General features: G+C 40.5%; 1 protein-coding gene across 1 annotated transcript in view; it reads right to left on the bottom strand.

Moving 5' to 3' along the window:
• Nucleotides 1-225: 225 nt before the first annotated feature.
• LRRC2 (leucine rich repeat containing 2) overlaps nucleotides 226-20,541 on the bottom strand; it is a 49,224-nt gene continuing 28,908 nt past the window's right edge. The window contains exons 4-9 of the mRNA XM_007983961.3: nucleotides 19,061-19,217; nucleotides 12,860-12,996; nucleotides 9,513-9,658; nucleotides 6,987-7,142; nucleotides 1,792-1,928; nucleotides 226-831 (exon numbers count right to left, since the gene is read on the bottom strand). Coding sequence (XP_007982152.1) covers nucleotides 782-831; nucleotides 1,792-1,928; nucleotides 6,987-7,142; nucleotides 9,513-9,658; nucleotides 12,860-12,996; nucleotides 19,061-19,217 — 783 coding nt within the window. The 3' untranslated portion in view covers nucleotides 226-781. The remainder of the gene's footprint in view (nucleotides 832-1,791; nucleotides 1,929-6,986; nucleotides 7,143-9,512; nucleotides 9,659-12,859; nucleotides 12,997-19,060; nucleotides 19,218-20,541) is intronic.

Here is a 20,541-nt window from a genome sequence, read left to right as displayed (position 1 = left end):
ATAGCAGTTTATATAAACTTAAGGAAGATTATTCTCAGTAAAAGAAATAATGAAACTTTCAAAATAACAAAATACTCTCATTTGATTAGTCCAATATAAATGTTCTTTTCACAATCCCTTATCTTTTTTTTTTTTTTTTTTTTTTTGAGATGGAGTCTGGCTCTGTCACCCAGGCTGGAGTGCAGTGGCACAATCTCAGCTCACTGCAACCTCTGCCTCCCGGGTTCAAGTGATTCTCCTGCCTCAGCCTCCTGAGTAGCTAGGATTACAGGCACCTGCCACCACGCCCAGTTAATTTTTTGTATTTTTAGTAGAAATGGGGTTTTGCCATGTTGGCCAAACTAGTCTCAAACTCCTGACCTCAGGTGATCCACCCACTTCAGCCTCCCAAAGTGCTGGGATTACAGGTGTGAGCCACCATGCTCGGCCCCTTTATCTTTTGATTCCTGAAAACAATGCACTTAATTTCCGTATTTGGTCTTTTAGTTATAATCCTTAAAAATAAGACATTTTAAAACATATTAAATGTGCATTATTTGGAAACAAGTGTATGCAAATGAACCCGGAAATATCAATATATAAACCAATTTTTCAATTCACCAATCCATGGAGGGAGATATTCATATATTTGATATTTGAAAACCATTTTTCTTAGCAACTATGACAGTGGTTTCTAGGCTTTGTCCTTAAGCACAAGCCACTCTTCCTATATGACATGATCATAACAAAGATTTATATATAGCTCCAGAGAATAGTGAGATTTGCAGTCTTCTGATAGATATCAAAGTTGAAGGCTAAAAGACACTTTGGTGGTATAGCTGGGAACAGATTCTGTAACAGAAAGAAAAAAATATGCTCAGTCATTCATCATTTTATTATGAAATTTAACTACATGCTATGGCCTATGTTAATACACCCATTATTGTCACTTCATGTTTTAAGTATAAAGATACTCTATAGGTGATAAATAATGCATCTGTCACCATTAAGTCAGCCATCACAAATGTGCAGTCAAACTTTAGAAATGTTTAGATCTAAGAATCGTTAACTCTCATTCTTTTGCAATCTTTCCAGCCAACTTACAGCTACATCAAGATCTTGGAAGCTGTATGACCCTATAGTATTAATAGTTGACAAAATAGAAATAGATGGTCACGGACTTGGGACTGTGGCTAGTAGGTGGCAGAGGGTACCATTTATAAGAGAAGTTTGGGCTGTTCCTAAACCATACATGATCTTTCAAAGTAAGCCTTCTCTCAGCCTTGCTCTTCTCACTAGTTGCTGATCCCTCTTCTGTCTCCCTTCACAGCCAAATTTTGTCAAAGGATGGTCTATACCAATGGCTCTCAAAGTGTGCTTCTCAGACACAAGGCATCAACATCACCAAGGAGCTGGTCAGAAGTGTACTTTGTCAGGCCCTGCCCCAGGCCTGATGAGTAAAAATTCTCATTCCTATGTTCACTAAAGCTTGAGGACCAGTGAGGGCTTCACATCCTCATCCTTCTGGAATCGCACAAGGTTGTAGGCCCTTATGGGCAGATTAAATCTACTATTTTTTCACTCAGACATTGGTCTGATGGGGAAAGAAGGAAAACAGGGAAGACACCATGATAAAGAAAAGAAAACGAGCAAATTTTTTAAAATTCAGAGCATATGCCTGACCATATCTAGGTTGAACCATGAAAAATTGACAAATTGACTTTTTGTCAATTTGACTTCTATTAACAAATGTGTTACACAAGTGGAAGTCTGTACACTCATTTTAAGTAATTTTAAATATGAGTAACCCACCTCTTTCTTTAAGGTCTTCAATATAGGCTTTCATAACTTCTTTATCAAAATGTTGGCGATCCCGTTCACTTTCCATTATTTCATCGCCATCTTCACACTGGGCATTATCAATAGGATTGTCCATAAGGCTTACAAATCTATTCGAGAAAGCATGGAAAGTATCACATTGTCACCTGTGCATTTTAAACTGCAAAATTCCTCACACAAAATAACCTGTTATCCCAAGGTCCGGCTTATCTTTAAAAGTCACCACTGACCCCATGATATTAGCATCACCAGTGGAATTCCAGTGTGGAATAATCCAACAGTAATATAGAGCCAGTTTTAAAGTACAGACTGTTCAGAGGCCTGATGGGGAAATGAGAGCTCCCTAGTCACAGGCAGAGAGGACAGGAGGCCATGGAGTGGACACTAACACCTCCTCTCTCGGGCAGATCCTCACAGCTGCATGTCGTCCTGCAATGTTTGATGTTACTCCCAGTAAGGGACATCCATCTTTAAAATGATGTGTCCAAATTACAAAGGACTCAAGGAAAATCCCCACAAAATGGGTATTTAAAAGATAGGACATGACTCGGCACAGTGGCTCACTCCTATAATCCCAGCACTTTGGAAGGCTGAGGCGGGTGGATCACCTGAGGTCAAGAGTTCGAGACCAGCCTAAACAACATTGTGAAACCCCGTCTCTACTAAAAATACAAAGATTAGCTGGATGTGGTGGCATGTGCCTATAATCCCAGCTACTCAGGAGGCTGAGGCAGGAGAATCGCTTGAACCTGGGAGGCAGAGGTTGAAGTGAGCTGAAATCATGCCATGGCACTCTAGCCTGGGCAACAGAGAGAGACTCAATCTCAAAAATAAATAAATACATACATACATACATACATACATACATACATACATACATAAAAGACAGGACAGGAACAGAGACTCATGCCTATAATCCCGGCATTTTAGGAGGCCAAGGCAGGAGGACATGCTTGAGGTCAGGAGTTGGAGACCAGCCTGGGCAACACAGAGAGACTCCAACTCTACAAGAAATACAAAAGATTAGCTGAGTGTGGTGGCACATGCCTGTAATCCCAGCTACTCGGCAGGCTGAGGCAAGAGGATCGCTTGGTCCCAGGAAGTCAAGGCTCCAGTGAGCTATGACGACACTACTGCACTCTAGCCTGGGCAATGGAATAAGACCCCATCTCTGAAAAAATAAGAGTAAAAATAAATAAAACATGAAATGCTGCTAAAAAAATAAAAGGCACACACACACGCACAAGCTAAAGGGGTGAAACGCAAATGGCATTTGATCTTCTGTCTTCACAATTTTCAAAGATGTATTGATGTGAAAAATGTTATAATTATTTCAATTCAAAACAGTAAATCTCTTAAACAGTTTTTAGATGCAATTGCAGGCCCTGCTGTCTTGAGGTGTTAGTGTGTTCTCATTGGATTATAGACGAGGGCTGTATATATGGAAGATATGAGCCACGAGTGTTGTATTTTAGTATATATATACACACACTAAATATATATATGTATATATATATTTCCCACTTCATTTTCCTGTTAATTTTGTTTAATGTCTGAACATAGAGAGAGTTTAAAAGTTGTAATGTTTAATGTAGATAGAACCATTCAACTTTTCCTTTACAATTTTTTCATTGAGTTAATGTTAATCTTCCTTCCCTATTCAAAAATAAGAAATATAACTACATTTTATCATTCTTAAAATTTTTAATCAAAGTAATCACTGTACATATTTTTAAACCTGCAGAGTGTAATTGTGCTTCTTTGTGAAGCAACAGTCTCTCACCCTCCCCTTAATTACTCTTCAGATCCCAGAAGCAATATTTTTTCATTGGTCTATCACTGTTTTTCCTTAATCTATTTAAAATGCCTTTTACCTTAGGACAAATACTTTCATGTCATTCAATCAAGTGGTGGTATTTCTCCCCTTCTTTCCAGTTTCCCAACCTTCACACTTCTAAATTTTTACCATTTTACTTTTTAAACATTTTATTATGAAAATTCTTAAATGTTCACAAAAGTAGAAAAAAGTTTATAGTGAACACCCACGTACAATCCTCTAGATTCCATGTTTAACGTTTTACTATACTTGCTTTAACACATATCCGCCCATCTGTCCACACACTTATCCGTCCAACTATCCACCCATCTATCCACCCATCCATCCACCCATCTATCCACCCATCCGTCTACCCATCCATCCACCCATCCATCCACCCATCCATCTACCCATCCATCTACCCTTCTATCCACCCATCCATCCACCCATCCATCTGCCCATCCATCTACCCTTCTATTCACCCATCTATCCACCCATCCATCCAACCATTTATCCAACCATCCATCCAACCATCTGTCCACCCATCTATCCACCTATCCATCCACCCATCTATTCACACATCTATCCACACATCAGACATCTCATTTTTTTTATGCATCTCAAAGCACCATCACAGACACTGTGTACTTTTACTTTGTTAAGGTCAACACTATACACATTCTGATGTGTAATCACATCTCACTTTTCTTTTGGCTGCAGTTTGACTCTAAAATTGAAAATCAATAAATAATATTTACATTTTTGTGACAACTATCTGGTAAGGCTTGGTAATGCCTTCCTATCTGAGAATGAGACAGCAGAATTTGGCTTGGCCCCTGAGTATGTAGGCAGTGCTGGCCAAGGTACTGGCCCCACTGTGGGTGATCACTCGCTCAGGCATGGAGCTAGCAGGTTCCCAGGGCAATCGCCAAACACAAAACTCTGGGGTCTTTTCTCCAGGGGTACCTTAGAGAACGTCTCAGGCTTTTGGTCTGGGGCCTGGACTGCTGGTACAGAGTGGTCTGCCCATTGTAATTAAGGAGGCGGTTGGGGGGTGCCTGTTGATATAAAACTTTTTCCATTTTTCCTCTTGTTTTAAGCACCATACTTCTGTCTACACTTCCCCGTACCGATATTTCTGGCCACCAAGCATCTTCAGGACAGATTGGCTTGCTCCTCGGCTTGTTCTCCGGGATTTGGTTTGTTTCACCTTACTTTCATCAATGACTGCTATTCTGTCTACTCGATGTATCTCATAAAAATTTGAGATTTCTCATATTTTACATTTTTTCCTTTCATTTTAGTAGACTCTTTTAAGCGATAAGTGTATAAGTGTTCAAAGGGATCAAGCCATCATCATTAACATGGCATTTCTTATTCTTTTTATAACTTTCTTTTCTTATTTGACTTGTTTCTTGGTCTAGTTTTCTTTCCATATGCTATTTATACCATATATTTGTGATATTAACTATATATGGCATATATAGCTATGTACTCCAAGAATTCTTATGCTATAAAGTGAAGAACAGGCTTTATCACTAGCCAGTTTCTTCATACCATATGAAATCATTCATACTTTCCCCAGTTGCTTATGAAAATTCCTATATCATGTATTAGCAGTGATTTCAGGACTACCTATTCTCTTCCAATAACTCACCTACAAATCATTGCCCAGCATTGCATCATTTTGAGATCACCCCTTCTAAATATGCTGTAATTCTTTTTTTTTTTTTCAGATAGGGTCTTGCTCTGTCGTCCAGGCTGCAGTGCAGTGGTGCACAATCATGGCTTACTGCAGCCTCGATCTCCCAAGCTCAAGCGACCCTTGCACGTCAGCCTCTCGGGTAGCTGGGACTACAAGCACATGCCACCACGCCAGGCTGTTTTTTTGTTTGTTTGTTTGTTTGTTTGTTTGTTTGTTTTGGTGGAGTCTCACTCTGTCGCCAGGCTGAGTGCAGGAGCACAATCTCAGCTCATTGCAACGTCCACCTCCCGGTTTCAAGCGATTCTCCTGCTTCAGCCTCCTGAGTAGCTGGGATTACAGGTGTCCATCACTGTTGCCAGCTAATTTTTTGTATTTTTAGTAGAGACGGGGTTTCACCATGTTGGTCAGGCTGGTCTTGAACTTCTACAGGTTATTTCTAAGAAATCAGTAAGCGATTAAATTTTTCTGCAAACTTGTATCTATTCTTTTTATTGAAATTTCAATGATTCAAAGAGCTTCCATCTGATTCTCTTAGATTTCTGAGTCCTACAATTATATCATTTGAAATTACTTTAGTTAGGTGACAGGTTTACCCTGACTGCTATGAGACATGAAGCTGCCAAGCCTGCTTCCAGGGGCTGGATGTGGAAGGGGCTCTAGGGAGGAATCCTGCTACCCCTCTCACCGGTGGTCCTCTTCTTATTCAAACAGTATTCCACACACAGCCAAGCACAGTGGAAGACCTATTTTGGTGGAAGGGGCAGAGTAGGGCATGCATGAGATGTCTTACACCCTGTTTATCTTGTGCTTATACACATATGAAGTTGGTCTCTTTCTTTGCAGCAGTCAAACCTCTTTGTTTGCCATGCATTTATTGCAAGGACAGGAAGATAAGATTGAACTCTGCTGATAGTAAGCACTTGCCACTGAAGAACTAGGAGTCCTGGGGAAATATTCTGGCTAGTGGTTGTGTTAACAGCCACCTGGTGTTCAAGGCTAATGGGTCTCTGGACAGAGAGAAGGTGGCTCTTACTAAAGCAGCCTCATGTGAAGAATGTGGGGAGGGCCCAAACCGCTGGGAATGGACAAAAATGGTCTCAGGTAGAATTAGTGGGGCAACCCCAAAGCTCCAGATTCTGGGAGGATGTGCTGCCAGGGAGCCATCAGCTACCTTGGAGTCATTTCTGGGAAAGGTGGAGCTAGGACTTTTCAATTCCATTTCCATCTCACCCCAGTTGCATGGATGGTTTTTCTTAGTCATGGGTGGTTTATAGGTTCACTTAAGGAAACCTAAAGAAGGGTGAAGCAACCAGGGAGGGTCCTTTCAACATCTGCTGACCCCTCCAGGCCAGCAGCGATGTGAGCACTGAGCAAGAGACCATGGACCCTGGACATATGTCCTGCAACACCATCAACCAGCATGCAGATTTGTGCAGAAATCCTCTGAACCCTATGCCTCTTCCTCGTGTCATAGGCCACAAACTCCAGAATCCTGTAAAAAGTTACCAGAACTTCTGTGAGTTGGGAACAGGTTCTCAGAGTATGAGAGGCATCTAATCCGGGTCCTGAGACAGCTGCCCAGGCTCCAGTGCTGCTCACTCCTTACCTGTGTCTGAGTGTGTCTGCTGAGATTTCTGGGCTACTCACTTTAAAGGTGTGGACGAGTCACAAAGGGCAGTTGGGAGCTCCACCAAATGGTCCCCACTGACGACTAACAGAGTGAGCTTCTTCAGGTTCAGCATGGAGTAGGGAAGGTAGGTCAACTTGTTTTTATACAAGAGAAAGCTCTGCAGCTCTTCTAGCCTAAGAAGAGGTAAAAACAATCGTAACACTGAACTTGGCATCATAGCTAAGAAAACCAATGTGAATTACAAATAAATTCTAATAGGAAGTCCCTACTTTATTTTATCCATGTGACCTTTATGAGAACCAACTTATTCTAAGTTTTGTTCTTGTTGTGTTTTTTGTTTGTGTTTGTTTGTTTGTTTGTTTGAGACAGGGGCTTACTATGTTGCCCAGGTTGGAGTGCAGTGGCATAATCTCGGCTCACTGCAGCCTCAACCTCCTGGGCTCAAAAGATCCTCCCACCTCAGCCTCCTGACTACAAGCACATGCCACCATGCCCAGCTAATTATTTTTTGTATTTTTTGTAGAGACAGAGGGTCTTGCCATAGTGCCCAGGCTGGTCTTGAACTCCTGGGCTCAAGCAGTCTGCCTGCCTCGGCCTCGCAAAGTGTTAAGATTACAGGCATGAGCCACTATGCACTGCCTAAGTTTTAAATAACTAAAGTCATGCCAGGTGACATGATTTTTTGTAAGTTTTTACTGACTTAGTCACCAGTTGAAGACACAGCTATAGCAGTGGGATAAGCATACCGCACAATACACACTAAGCCATGATGGAGCCTCAAATATCTGTATGTCCCTTCTGAGAGTCGACTGCATTTACAAGGGTTAACAGGGCATGGGAAGGCAATCATACTGGAATGAAAATGAGAATAAACAGATTTTAGCAATGTACTTCCTTTTGTACATCTTTTATTTTTTTTTTTTTAATGAGAGAGACAGGGTCTCACTATATTGCCTAGGCTTGTCTTGAACTCCTGGCTTTAAGTAATCCTCTTTCCTTGGTCTCCCAAAGTGCAAGGATTCCAGGCAAGAGCCACTGTGCCCAGCCTCCTCTTGTATATCTTTAAAGCCCAGTTATTAGCCTTCTGTCATCACATTTTCCAACTTTAAAACAGGAAGGCAACTGCAGAGTGAAAAGTAAATGAGCAAAATATGTTTCAAACATGTCTCATTCTGTTTTCCATTTTATTCTAACTCAGTGGCCTCCCCCGGGAATTTTTCTTTCATTTATTTCCAAAACTTTGGCTTATCACACAAATATTTCATAAAGTTCCCATGTTGCAAACCAAAAGACCCCCTCTTAGTCTCAAAAGCCTGGAAAGCATCAATACATATCACATGTACCAGGAATAAAGAAAAGTCTTACAAGATGGCATTCAGGCCGAAGCCACTGCTGGCCTCTGTGTCACCATAGCTTGCTTGTGTTTCTTTAATAAAAAGATTGTAGGCCAGGCATGGTGGCTCATGCCTGTAATCCCAGCACTTTGGGAGGCTGAGGCAGGAGGATCACTCGAGTCCAGGAATTCAAGACCAGCCTGGGTAATATAGCAAGACCTTGTCTCCACAAAAAATTATTTTAAAAAATTAGCCAGGCGTGATTTAAAAAATTAGCCAGGCCACACATCTGTGGCTCCAGCTACTTGGGAGGCTGAGGTGACGGAACTGCATGAGCCCAAGCAGTCGAGGCTGCAGTGAGCCATGACTGCACTACTGCACTCCCGCCTGGGCAACTAGCAGGACTCTGTCTCAAAAAACAAAAAAAAATTGTAGATTCCAGGATGCCAGAGATTGTGTTTCATTTACCAATTTAAACCCATCCCATTCTCTAGGCTTACCATACAGGAGTCTGATAATATTATAAGTGAATGACTGCATCTTACATGATAACTCTTATTTTTAAAAACATGAAATAGCTGCAAGAATCTAATTTGGGCCAGGCACGGTGGCTCATGCCTGCAATCCCAGAACTTTGAGAGGCCAAGGCAGAAGGATTGCTTGCACCCAGGAGTTTGAGACCAGCCTGAGAAACAAAGCAAGACCCTGTCTCAACAAAAAATAAAATTTTTAAAATATGTATATTTTTAATTTGAAAGAATATAATTTGAAAACCTGGCTAAGCATATCAATTTTGTTTGAAAGTTTATGTATAAGGAATCAATAAATGAAACTAATAAAATTTGTCCTCATTGATATTCTAAACATAGAGTGATATGTTTCTATTCTATACTTAATAAATTAACTTTTCCACTTCTATAGAGTGAAGGAAAGTTAATGGTGCCATTCTATGGAAGACTAAAGCAAATTAAAGTTCATCAAGACAATGAAGAGGTGTTCAAATGCACGTAAACACATATATGTATGATGCAGACTGGAAATTGTCTGATTCTATAATTTCCTTGGAAACTGATTTCCTGGAAACAATAAACTCTGGAAAATTAGTTGATTCCAAAGAACATTCATGTACTATACATGTTTTAAATGTTAACAGTGTTTGAAGCATTAGTAACTAATACATACACCTCACCTTAGAATGCAAGTAGCTACCTGTCTATATCTTGAGGCAGGTCGATCAGGTTATTGTTGCTGATATCCAACCACTGCAAATTCGACATCCGCAGGACACAGATCGGGACACTGGAAAACTTGTTTGCTGAGATATCTACAAATGTAACTTGCTTCAAATTACTTAACTAGAAATGAATAACAAAATGTTCTAATTACTTTTATAAGAGTGGGAATAAAGTTCAACCAATAATTTTAAGATTGATATTTCTTTCCCAAAGGCATTTCTATGAATATACGCAAAGCAGACCAATACAGGATGTATTTTGGAGTACCTCGGATGTGTCATTCACTGTGTATGGGTAGGGAAGTTAAGATAAATAATACACTGCAACTGCCTTCCAGGATTTTATATTGCTAAAAATTATCAGTGCAAGCTGGGCTCGGTTTCTCATGCCTGTAATTCTAGCATTTTGGGAGGCTGAGGTGGACAGATTGCTTGAGCCCAGAAGTTCAAGACCAGCCTGGACACCATGGCAAAACCCCATCTCTACTGAAAATACAAAAATTAGCCAGATGTGGTGGTGCAAACTGTAATCCCAACTACTTGGGAGGCTGAGTCAGGAGAATCACTTGAACCCGGATAGTGGAGGTTCCAGTGAGCTGAGATTATGCCACTGCACACAAAAAAAGGAAAAAGAAAATATATATATATATAATATAAAATATTAAGCAATAGTTACAACACTGAATTTTTTATTTTTGATATATAGACGTAAATATGTGATAATAAAAATACAAAGGATGAATGTAATGGAGCTATATTGGGGCAAAAGTTTTTATATTTTACCAGAATTAAGTTATTACTATGCTGAAGTAGATTGTGTTAAATTAAGAAGAATATTGTAATCTCTAGAATAAGCACGCACAAAAATAAAAACAAAAAAATAGTTTTTAAAAATAAACAGAAGAAAAAAAATGGTATACTAATGAGTCAAAAGACACAGATTGTTAGTCGGGTTTTACCAAAAAATCCAACTATATGCTGGCTATAGGAAACACAACTTAGAATCAAAGATACAAATAAGTTAAAAGTAAAAAAGATGGAAATAGATATATATATATCATGTGTATTAGTTTATTCTCACACTGCTAATAAAGACATAAACAATACCAGGTAATTTATAAATAAAAGAGGTTTAATGGATTCATAGTTCCACATGGCTGGGGAGGCCTCACAATCGTGGTGGAAGACAAAGGAGAAGCGAAGGCATGTCTTACGTGGCAGCAGGCAAAAAGAGAGGTTATGCAGAGGAACTCCCATTTATAAAGCCACCAGATCTCATGAGACTTATTCTCATGAGAACAGCACAAGAAAGACCTGCTCCCGTGATTCAATTACCTCCCACCAGGTCCTTCCCATGACATGCGGGAATTATGGGAGCTGCAATTCAAGATGAGATTTGGGTGGGGACACAGCCAAACCATATCACCATATCATCATGTAAAACATAACTATAAGAGAGATAGAGTGACTATATTAATATCAGACAAATTATATTTAAGAAACAATATTGTTAGGAATAAAGAAGGACATTTCATAATAATAAAAGGGTCAATAGCAGGAGTTCCCCTGACATATGTCAGGAAGATGCAAGAATCATAAATGTATACGCAACTAACAAAATATATGAAGTAAAAACTGATGGAATTAAAAGGACAAAGAGACAATTCAACAATTATAGTTAGTTTTTTTTTTTTTTTTTTTTTTTTTTTTTTGAGATGGAGTTTCACTCTGTCATCCAGTCTGGAGTGCAGTGGAGAGCTCTCAGCTCACTGCAGCCTCTACCTCCCATGTTGCCTAGTCCTGGGAGTGGGAATGGGGATTCATATCAAAGGTGCAAGAGATAATTGGGGGTAGTGGGGAGGAGTGATGGAAATGGCCTAAATTTGAATCTGTACACTTGTAATGGGTGAGTTGTATGGTATGTAGATTACACTTCAATAAAGAAGGAAAAGGTAGAAGAAGGGACAGAGAAGCAAACAGGCAGGCTGTTGCCCCAGTCCAGATGACAGACAACACTGTCTTGACCAGGGTGGCAGTGGCAAGGTGATGAGAATGGTTACACAGAATATATTCTGGAGGGCATGCTCAACAGGATTTATTTATGGATTGGATAGGGCACATGGAAGAAGAGAGGTTAAGGACGACTTAATTTACTTCCAGCCTTAACATCTGTGTGGAGATTGAGCCATTGCCTGAACTGGAAAAGACTGGGGTATGAGTGGATCTGTGCAGGGAGCCATGACCCCTGGCTGTGCACCCTCACCAGGACACCTGCTGGGTATCTCCTAGGGTAGAATGGGTGCTAACAGCTTAGAAGCAGCCACTTCCTCCTATACCCTGAAGCATTCAGGAAAGGCAAATAATGCCCCTTCTAGGATGGCAATCGGTGTCCAGTGTCTTGTCACCAGCAATCACCATTTATAGCCCATTCATTACCAGTAGCATTGTGAGATCCTTCTCTCGCTCCAGCACGAGATGCTTATTGAGTTTAATTTAGCATTAAAAATTGTTCACTTTTATATGCTTCACTTTATCAGAAATGATTTAAAATTATTTTTCCATGAATACAGACCAAAAGAAACTAATGAATATTTTTAAATTAGTGGATTTCTTAAATCCTATCTGTAGGACTACTTTAGTCATCTACAAGTTTTGCTATGAGTATATAAAAAAATTTTACCCCTTTTCAATTTTACCATTTTGGATAAATAAATTAGGGTCTGCATTAGAGACAACAGGCATCATATATTACAAGCATCAACAAGCATTAAATAAAAATTTCTTATGTGAAATTTTCCCTGGTTTTCCTTTGATAGCATTTCTGAACTTAAATTCGGGTTCTGACCTAGTATAAAATGTTTTTAAAGAAGGACAGGTGCGGTGGCTCACGCCTATAATCCCAGCACTCTGGGAGGCCGAGGCAGGTGGATCACTTGAGGTCAGAAGTTAGAGACCAGCGTGGGCAACATAGCGAAACCCCATCTCTATTAAAAATACAAAAAGTAGCCAGATGTGGTGGTGTGCACCCGTAGTCCCAGATACTCAGGAGGCTGAGGCAGAAGAATTGCTTGAACCCAGGAGGCGAAACCTGCAGTGAGCCGAGATCGCACCACTGCACTCCAGCCTGGGTGACAGAGCAAGACTCCATCTCAAAAACAAAAAAAAAGTTTTTAAAGACCAGTATATGGTGATTGAAATGTCAGGAAAAGGTGATATAATAAAGATAGATTTCATATGTTAAAACTTCTTGCCATATTATAGACCATTCTATGTCATAAACCAAATAAAAGTAAATCGTAGTGCAGAAATGTTTATCTCTTACTTCAAAGGGCAGCTCCATTAATTCTAGATTTCCAGAACAATCCAGTCTGTCTAGATTTTCACAATCTCCCAATTCTGGAGGAATGCTCTTCAGATGGTTGAAACTCACATTGAGTTCTTTCAGGTTCTTCAAACAACCTGTCATCAGAAAAAGTTAACATTCATTGAATAGGTCCTTTAAGGTCTTTTAAGAACAAAAAACAAAACTAAGAAGTAAACAGCTCTGTAAATAATGATGGGGAAGGAACTAAACATAATTTAGCATTTGGGTTTGGGGGGGTGTATCTGATGAACATTATCTTGTAGCATCATGAACCTGAGGTTCTGAAATCACAGTTTTTCAGTGTGATAAGGGTCCAATATTACAGAATCTAAAACTAAACTTTTAAGGCTCATGCCTTCAGTGTGTCATATTTTTAAATAACTGATTTGTCTATTCTTTCTTAAAATGCCCAGCGATCTTTCCAACTGAAATGAAAGCTGCCTACCTACTCTCTGCTCTCCCAAGCCCTGAGACCTAATTTCCAGTAAGGGGAAGATATTGCAACTGGAGCACAGTGAATTGTATAGAGAGGCTCCTTGTTTCTAGAGCCCAAGGAGCAGCTTAAGGAATTACCATATCCTACAATATTTGAGTAAAAATGTTTAAATACAGATGCTCCCTAACTTACGATGGAGTTACACCTCAATAAGCCCATCATAAGTTGAAAATATCATAAGTCAAAAATGCATTTAATACACCTAACCTATCAAACATTGTAGCTTCACCTAGACTACCTTAAATGTGCTCAGAACACTTACATTAGCCTACAGTTGGGCAAAATCATCCAACATAAAGCCTGTTTTATAATAAAGTGTTGGATATCTCCTGTAATAAATTGAATGCTGCACTGAAAATGAAAAGCAGAATGTTTGTAGTTTGTATGGGTACTCACAGTTCCTTCCTTCCTTCCTTCCTTCCTTCCTTCCTTCCTTCCTGCTTCCCTCCTTCCCTCTCTCTTTTCTTTCTTTTCTCTTTCTTTTTCTTTCTTTCTTTCCTTCCTTCTTTTTTTCTCTTTCTTGCCCTTCCTTTCTTCCTTCCTTCTTTTCTTTTTTTTAAATTTTTTTTCTTTGTTTGTTTTACTTTAAGTTCTGGGATACATGTGCAGAATGTGCAGGTTTCTTACATAAGTATACATGTGCCATGGTGGTTGGCTGCACCTATCAACCCATCATCTAGGTTTTAAGCCCCACATGCATTAGGTATTTGTTCTAATGTTCTCCCTCCCCTTTCCCCCGCAGCCCCCAACAGGCCCGGTGTGTGACGTTCCCTCCCTGTGTCCATGTGTTCTCATTGTTCAACTCCCACTATGAGTGAGAATATGCAGTGTTTGGTTTTCTGTTCCGGTGTCAGTTTGCTGAGAATGATGGCTTCCAGCTTCATCCATGTCCCTGCAAAGGACACGAACTCCTTTTTTGTGGCTGCAGAGTATTCCATGGTGTATGTGTGCCACATTTGCTTTATGCAGTCTGTCATTGATGGGCATTTGGGTTGGTTCCAAGTCTTTACTATTGTAAATAGTGCTGCTCATTTTTTTTTGTTTTCTTTCTTTTCTTTTCTTTTCTCTTTCTTTCTTTCTTTCTTTCTTTCTTTCTTTCTTTCTTTCTAGCAGCCGCACCCTTCTAGGAACAAAGTGCAGTTTCTACTGAGTGCACAATGCTTTCACACCGTCAAATAGCTGAAAAACCTTACATCTAACCATTGTAAATTGCGGATCATCTGTAATTCCAATAATTAGTTATTTTAAATCCATATAATGATAATTTCTTGGGAGTTTCACAAAGAAGTTAAGAGTACCACTCATTGTCATTCTTAATTCCTTGATGTCAAATGTCAAAAATAATTGCTCTAATAATGAGAAAAAGAATACCCTGTCTCGTAATCACACCTCCCTAACTCCTCCCCTCCGTCAGCCCTCAATAGATCTATAAGACAACACGATAAGAGATCAAACCCCACCTCCTTTACAAAATTCAGCTGCTCAACATAAAAGAGCTAAAAATCCTTTGTTCATTCCCAAGTTCCTCACTATGCTTGAGCATCAGATCCTGCAGCTGAGTGTTTCTTCATTTATCCCTAGTTTGTTAGGAGCTATATCTGCTCCTCTAGGAGAGAAACATGCCCTGAATTAATATATTTTCATTTCTTTTCGTTTTGCCCCACATGTGAAAATTGATTTATTCTAGATGCCTTCAATACTTACCTTTGGTTTTAAAAAAAAAAAAAAAGGATTTTCTCAAAATACTCCATGTTAATGACATAAAGAGTATCAAGAAGCAAGTACTAGAAGAAAATTAGGGTGACAACCTTACCTAAATCATTCTAAGAACACCTTCCTCTTTATTATTGTGTTCTTTTCTTAAGAATTTCCTATATAATGATGAAAATTTGTGATATTCACATGTCATAAGAATTTCCAAACTGGAGATATGATATATGTCTCAACCATGTGAGAAGGGAGTGGTCTGTTTTTGCCTAAGTTATGGATGTATTTAGATAAATTATATTCCATTGACTTGAAATAGACTGAAAATTATACTTTGGATAAAATACATTTATGACTTAAATCTGGTATAGAAAGAGCGTTAAAGCCTCCGAGATTTATTGTCCCCCTCCCTCCCATAGGTTAACTCACAAAAAAATTCAACTAGAGAATTTTAGAGGTGGCAGATGTTTTAAAGATCATTCTGACCCTTATCCTACAAAAGAGGATACTAAGATTTAAAAAATTAAAATATGTGCTCAAGTTACTCAAAGTTAGATAACATCTGTGTCTTCAGAATCTTAGGTCAGTCTTCAATTCACTAAGTTTAATTTTAAAATATTTTGGGAACAAGTGAAATAAATCGTGTCATAATCATCACTCAGCTACTGGGGAGAATGGGAAAGGTTTAGATGTTCTGATACTGAAAGATAACATTAACATAAAGATGATGCTAATAATAGTAATAATAATAATAATGGTTAGTGAATGCCAGGGATTCACCTACTCTAAATGCTTTCTATGTATTATCCGTTTAATCCTCATAACAACCCTGTGAAGTAGGTACTATTGTTATCCCCATTTTACAGATGAGGAAACTGAAAACCAGTAAATGACTTGCTCAGGGTGACCTTCCAGTAAGTCAAACACCCAGGCAGCCTGATCCTGGATTCCACCTCCGCCTTCATGGTGTGGTCGGGGGAAACATGTGAGGCACAGACTGAAGAACACAGTGTAAGCCCATGTGTGTAAGTATATTTAACATGCATGGTTACGTGTCTGTTTATAAATAGACAGCTACAACACAGGTCTGTAGAACAGCATGAGTGCATGTACAATGTGAATACCCAGGAAACTTAGTGCTTACTGAGAGGCTTGATTTTACATTTTACACATTTCTAGAATGTTTGAATAGTTTTCCCTGCACATGAATGAGGTCTGTGGGGATGACATCATGTCTCCAATAGGACTCGAGTGTTTGGAATAATCACTTGAATAATCACTTGGAATAACAAGTATGTACCCAATATGTTGGTGTTTATTGCCTTATCTAATCTTCACAACAACTAAATGACAGCAACAACTATTATCCCCACTTTATAGATGAAGAAACTGAAGAGCAAAGAGATTAAGTATAGTGCCCCAATCCCACATTGGTCTCCCACGGATACCCCTCATCCACCAATCTCTTCTCCTCCCCCAAGTTTGCAAGGATCACATCCTCACTCCCTCACCAGTGGTCTCAACCATGGCTGCACATGGGAATCATGTAGGGAGTTTGTTAAACGCTGATTCCTGGCCCTGTATCCAGAGATTCCTATGGAATTGTTCTGTAGTGGGTCTTGGGCATTTAGATTTTTAAGGCTCTTTGGGGGATTCTAAAGTGTAGCCAAGGTGAAAACCACTGCTGAAATCAAACTGGCTCACAAGGAAAGAATGAATATTACATTGGTGTAGTGTGGGAAGTTAAAAAAGAACAGGTATTCATCTGGCTGGCAACAATTTCAAGGAAGACATTTCAAGAGATGAACAAAGATACATATTAAGTGGAGCACCTCTGATGACATGTCAGAAAACTGTGAGCATGACTCATCCCATGGTGATGCTCTGACGTCCCCCCTCTTTTGACGGCTCCATGCTTAATACCCCATCTATCTTGCTGCCAACCACTGGATTCCCAAGCCCAGCTGGCAGGATAACAAGGATCCTTGAGTCTAGGTCAACCACTGTGGCTTCTCAAATGTATAAGGACAGAACCTTTCTACTTGAAAAGGGTAGGGTTTTTTTTGTTTGTTTGTTTGTTTTGAGACAGGGTCTCACCCTGTCACCCAGGCTAGAGTGCAGCGGTGCCATCACCAGTCACTGAAGCCTAAACCTCTTGGGCTCAAGCGATCCTCCCACAGGCACGTGCCATCATGCCTGGCTAATTTTTTACTTTTTGTAGAGATGGGATTTCACCATGTTGCCCGGGCTGGTCTCAAACTCCTAGGCTCAATGATCTGCCCGCCTTTGCCTCCTGAAGTGCTGGGATTCCAGGCATGAGCCACTGCCTCCAGCCTAAAAAGAGTTTTTAAAAGTAACTCAGTCCTCAGAAACTCTATCCAGTTATTTGAGTATACTATGAGCTTGCCCAAAAATGACCTGCAAGTAGTGAAATCTGGCTTCTAGCCCAGGCTCTGAAGAAGTTCCTTAGTGTAATATGTAAATGATAATGATTCAGTCAGCTAACATCAGAGGGTCTCTCCAATTTGCAAAATAAAGGGGAAGGAGGTAAATGACCCCTTACATGTCAAAAATGGTACTTTTCATTCATAAAAATTCTAAGGTCCTTTCTACCTTTCCAGAAACTAGGCAAGGAAACAGAAGTACTTGTCCTTGTTGGGTCTAGAACTTGATTTTACCCTGCTTAGATGCTAATAAGTTTTGCCTATTCCTGCTTCATGGATACTGGCAGAAGACATGAGGCTCCTGTTCCAAGACAGCATACTGATGTCAGTTGCCCTTACAGCTAAGTCTACCAAGTGTGACGCAGATGGCCCAGTTAGATACATCACAGCTGAGAACCCCAAGCTTGGGGAACTCACTGCTTTTACAGCAAGTGGTTAGCAAGGCTGCTCTTTGCCTGGGAGCAGGTGTCACCTCATCCCTCAAGGTTATTATGTGCATAAACATCCCCAGGATTGGCCTGGGTAAGAGGGTGATCAGAGCCTTGTAGTCTTGACACAGCCAGCAAGATGTGTACGAACACCAGAGACCCCACAAGTCACCTGTCCCACAGGGTCTTGGCTTTTGGTACATTTTCACACAACTATGATTAACCACTGGTCCCAGGGCACATGTGTAAGAATGGAGCTCTGTGCAGCCCCAGACCTTCACTCCTTCCACCCCAGGAGAAAGAGAAGCAATAATGATCACTGTCATTTTCATTTTAAGATAACAGAATAATGACTGAGAATTGTAAAATTTTGATCCATCAAAAAGACATCAGGCTGGTTACGGTGGCTCACACCTGTAATCCCAACACTTTAGGAGGCCGAGGCAGGCAGATCACCTGAGGTCAGGATTTTAAGACCAGCCTGGCTAACATGGTGAAAGCCCTTCTCTACTAAAAAAAAATACAAAATCAGCTGGGCATGGTGGCACATGACTCTAATCGCAGCTGCTTGGGAGGCTGAGGCAGAAGAATTGCTTGAACCAGGGAGGCAGAGGTTGCAGTGAGCCAAGATTGTGCCATTGCACTGCAGCCTGGGCAACAAGAGCGAAACTCTGTCTCAAGAAAAAAAAAAAAAAGACACATCATAAGCTAAACTAGATTTATCAATGGAGTAATATACAGGAATAATACATTTATAATAAGCATATTGCATGTTTATAGGTTTAAAACTAAAAGAAAATAAACACAGAGTTCCTACACAAAGTATTGCTCACTCATGAAACTTCTGGTTTCTGAGCAATTGGCAAGTGTCCTATGTGCTGAGTTATACAGGCGAGATGCCGACCTCACCGCCCAAAGGGATGCTGCAAACAAGCAGCTCTGGGGAGCCTCGAAACAGCCCTGCCCAGCCACTTTCTGGGGCAGCTAGAGAGGAAACACGGTGTCTGCACAGTGTCTGTTACCTGCCCGACAGCTGCCTACTTAACACACCAGAGGCCGGAAGACTCCTGCTAAGTTGACATACCGATTTCTGCTGGAAGATGTGAGATTTGGTTTTTTGGCAGATCCAGAATTCTCATCGCTTGAAATAACTCAATATATGTAGGAATGATTTGAATCAGGGTATTGCTTATGTGCCATTCTTTCAGGTGTGTCTGCTCCTTCAATGAATCTGGGAGCTCCTAAAATAGAAAGAATGATATCAATAAGAACTAGCTCCTCCATGTGCACAAAGCCGTGTAAAACCAAGCATTTATTTTAAAACAGGGAAAGAGAAAGCAGACATGAGAGCATGAAGCGTAACCACCAGCACTCCGGCCATTTCAGAAAGAAACCAAAGATACCGCAGTTGCCGTCAACTTCACAACAGTATATTAGCCCTATTTCAAAACTGCCATGAATTCATGATGCTATTAAAATTAAATCCTAGTGAACACAAACAACCAGACTCACATTTGGAGCCACAATATGTATTATTTATTTGCAACATACCAATTTAACATCCCCTAAGTTCTGTCTATACATTCGATTTCAAAATTTGTGCTTCGTTTCCCTTTCTCTGTAGTTGCTTTTAGAAATACTTGATAAACCTCTAATATTTGCTGCACCACATTTCCAAATATTCTTAAGAGTCTATGAAAGGGAAAGAGCATGAGAAACAGTCAGCTGGGACACCTGAGTTTCGGCCCAGGCCCTGCCATTTTCCAGTCGCGACACCTCCCTGGGCCTCCACTGCTGAAATGACATTGATGAACTCAGTGTCCAAGGCCTCCCCTAGCTCAAGTGTTCTGGGATAAAACTGTAACGGTGTCAAGCAAGAAGTGTTTAAAGACGTTAGGGAGGCTATTTGTCCAGCTGAAGAAATCTAATTCACAGAGAGTTACCGAGCCCTCATTGCAGGCGAGGGGTGCTCAGCACTGAGGGGTGGGGCAAAGACGAGACACACAGGTCCCCTGACCTCAGAAGCTGGCCACAATGCACCATCAGCAAAGTGGCTGGAGCACAGGGTGGAGGTGGGATGAGGTGTAGAAAACTCCATGGCAGCTAAAGGGGAGGTGGAGGGAGTAATGGAGTCCATAGCCATCCTTCCTTTTTGTACTTGGTACTTGTAATGTGCTTTACAACCACTGCCATCCTGTGTGTGGGTTAAGCTGTTAACTTGCAAAAGTGCTTTCACTCTAGCACTGTCTCATGCAACAGTACCATAAGATAGGCAAAGTGGGCTGGGCATGGTGGCTCACGCCTGTAATCCCAGCACTTTGGGAGGCCGAGGCGGGTGAATCACCTGCAGTCAAGAGTTCGAGACCAGCCTGGCCAACATGGTGAAACCCTATCTCTACTAAAAATACAAAAATTAGCTGGGTGTGGTGGCATGCACTTGTAATCCCAGCTACTTGGGAGGTTGAGGCAGAAGAATCGCTTGAACCCAGGAGGAGAAGGTTGCAGTGAGCCAAAATAGCACCACTGCACTCCAGCCTGGGCAACACAGTGAGACTCCATCTTAAA

Source organism: Chlorocebus sabaeus, chromosome 22 (genome assembly GCF_047675955.1).
Source record: "Chlorocebus sabaeus isolate Y175 chromosome 22, mChlSab1.0.hap1, whole genome shotgun sequence".
Lineage (NCBI taxonomy): Eukaryota > Metazoa > Chordata > Mammalia > Primates > Cercopithecidae > Chlorocebus > Chlorocebus sabaeus.
This window is presented reverse-complemented; position numbering and strand designations above follow the sequence as displayed.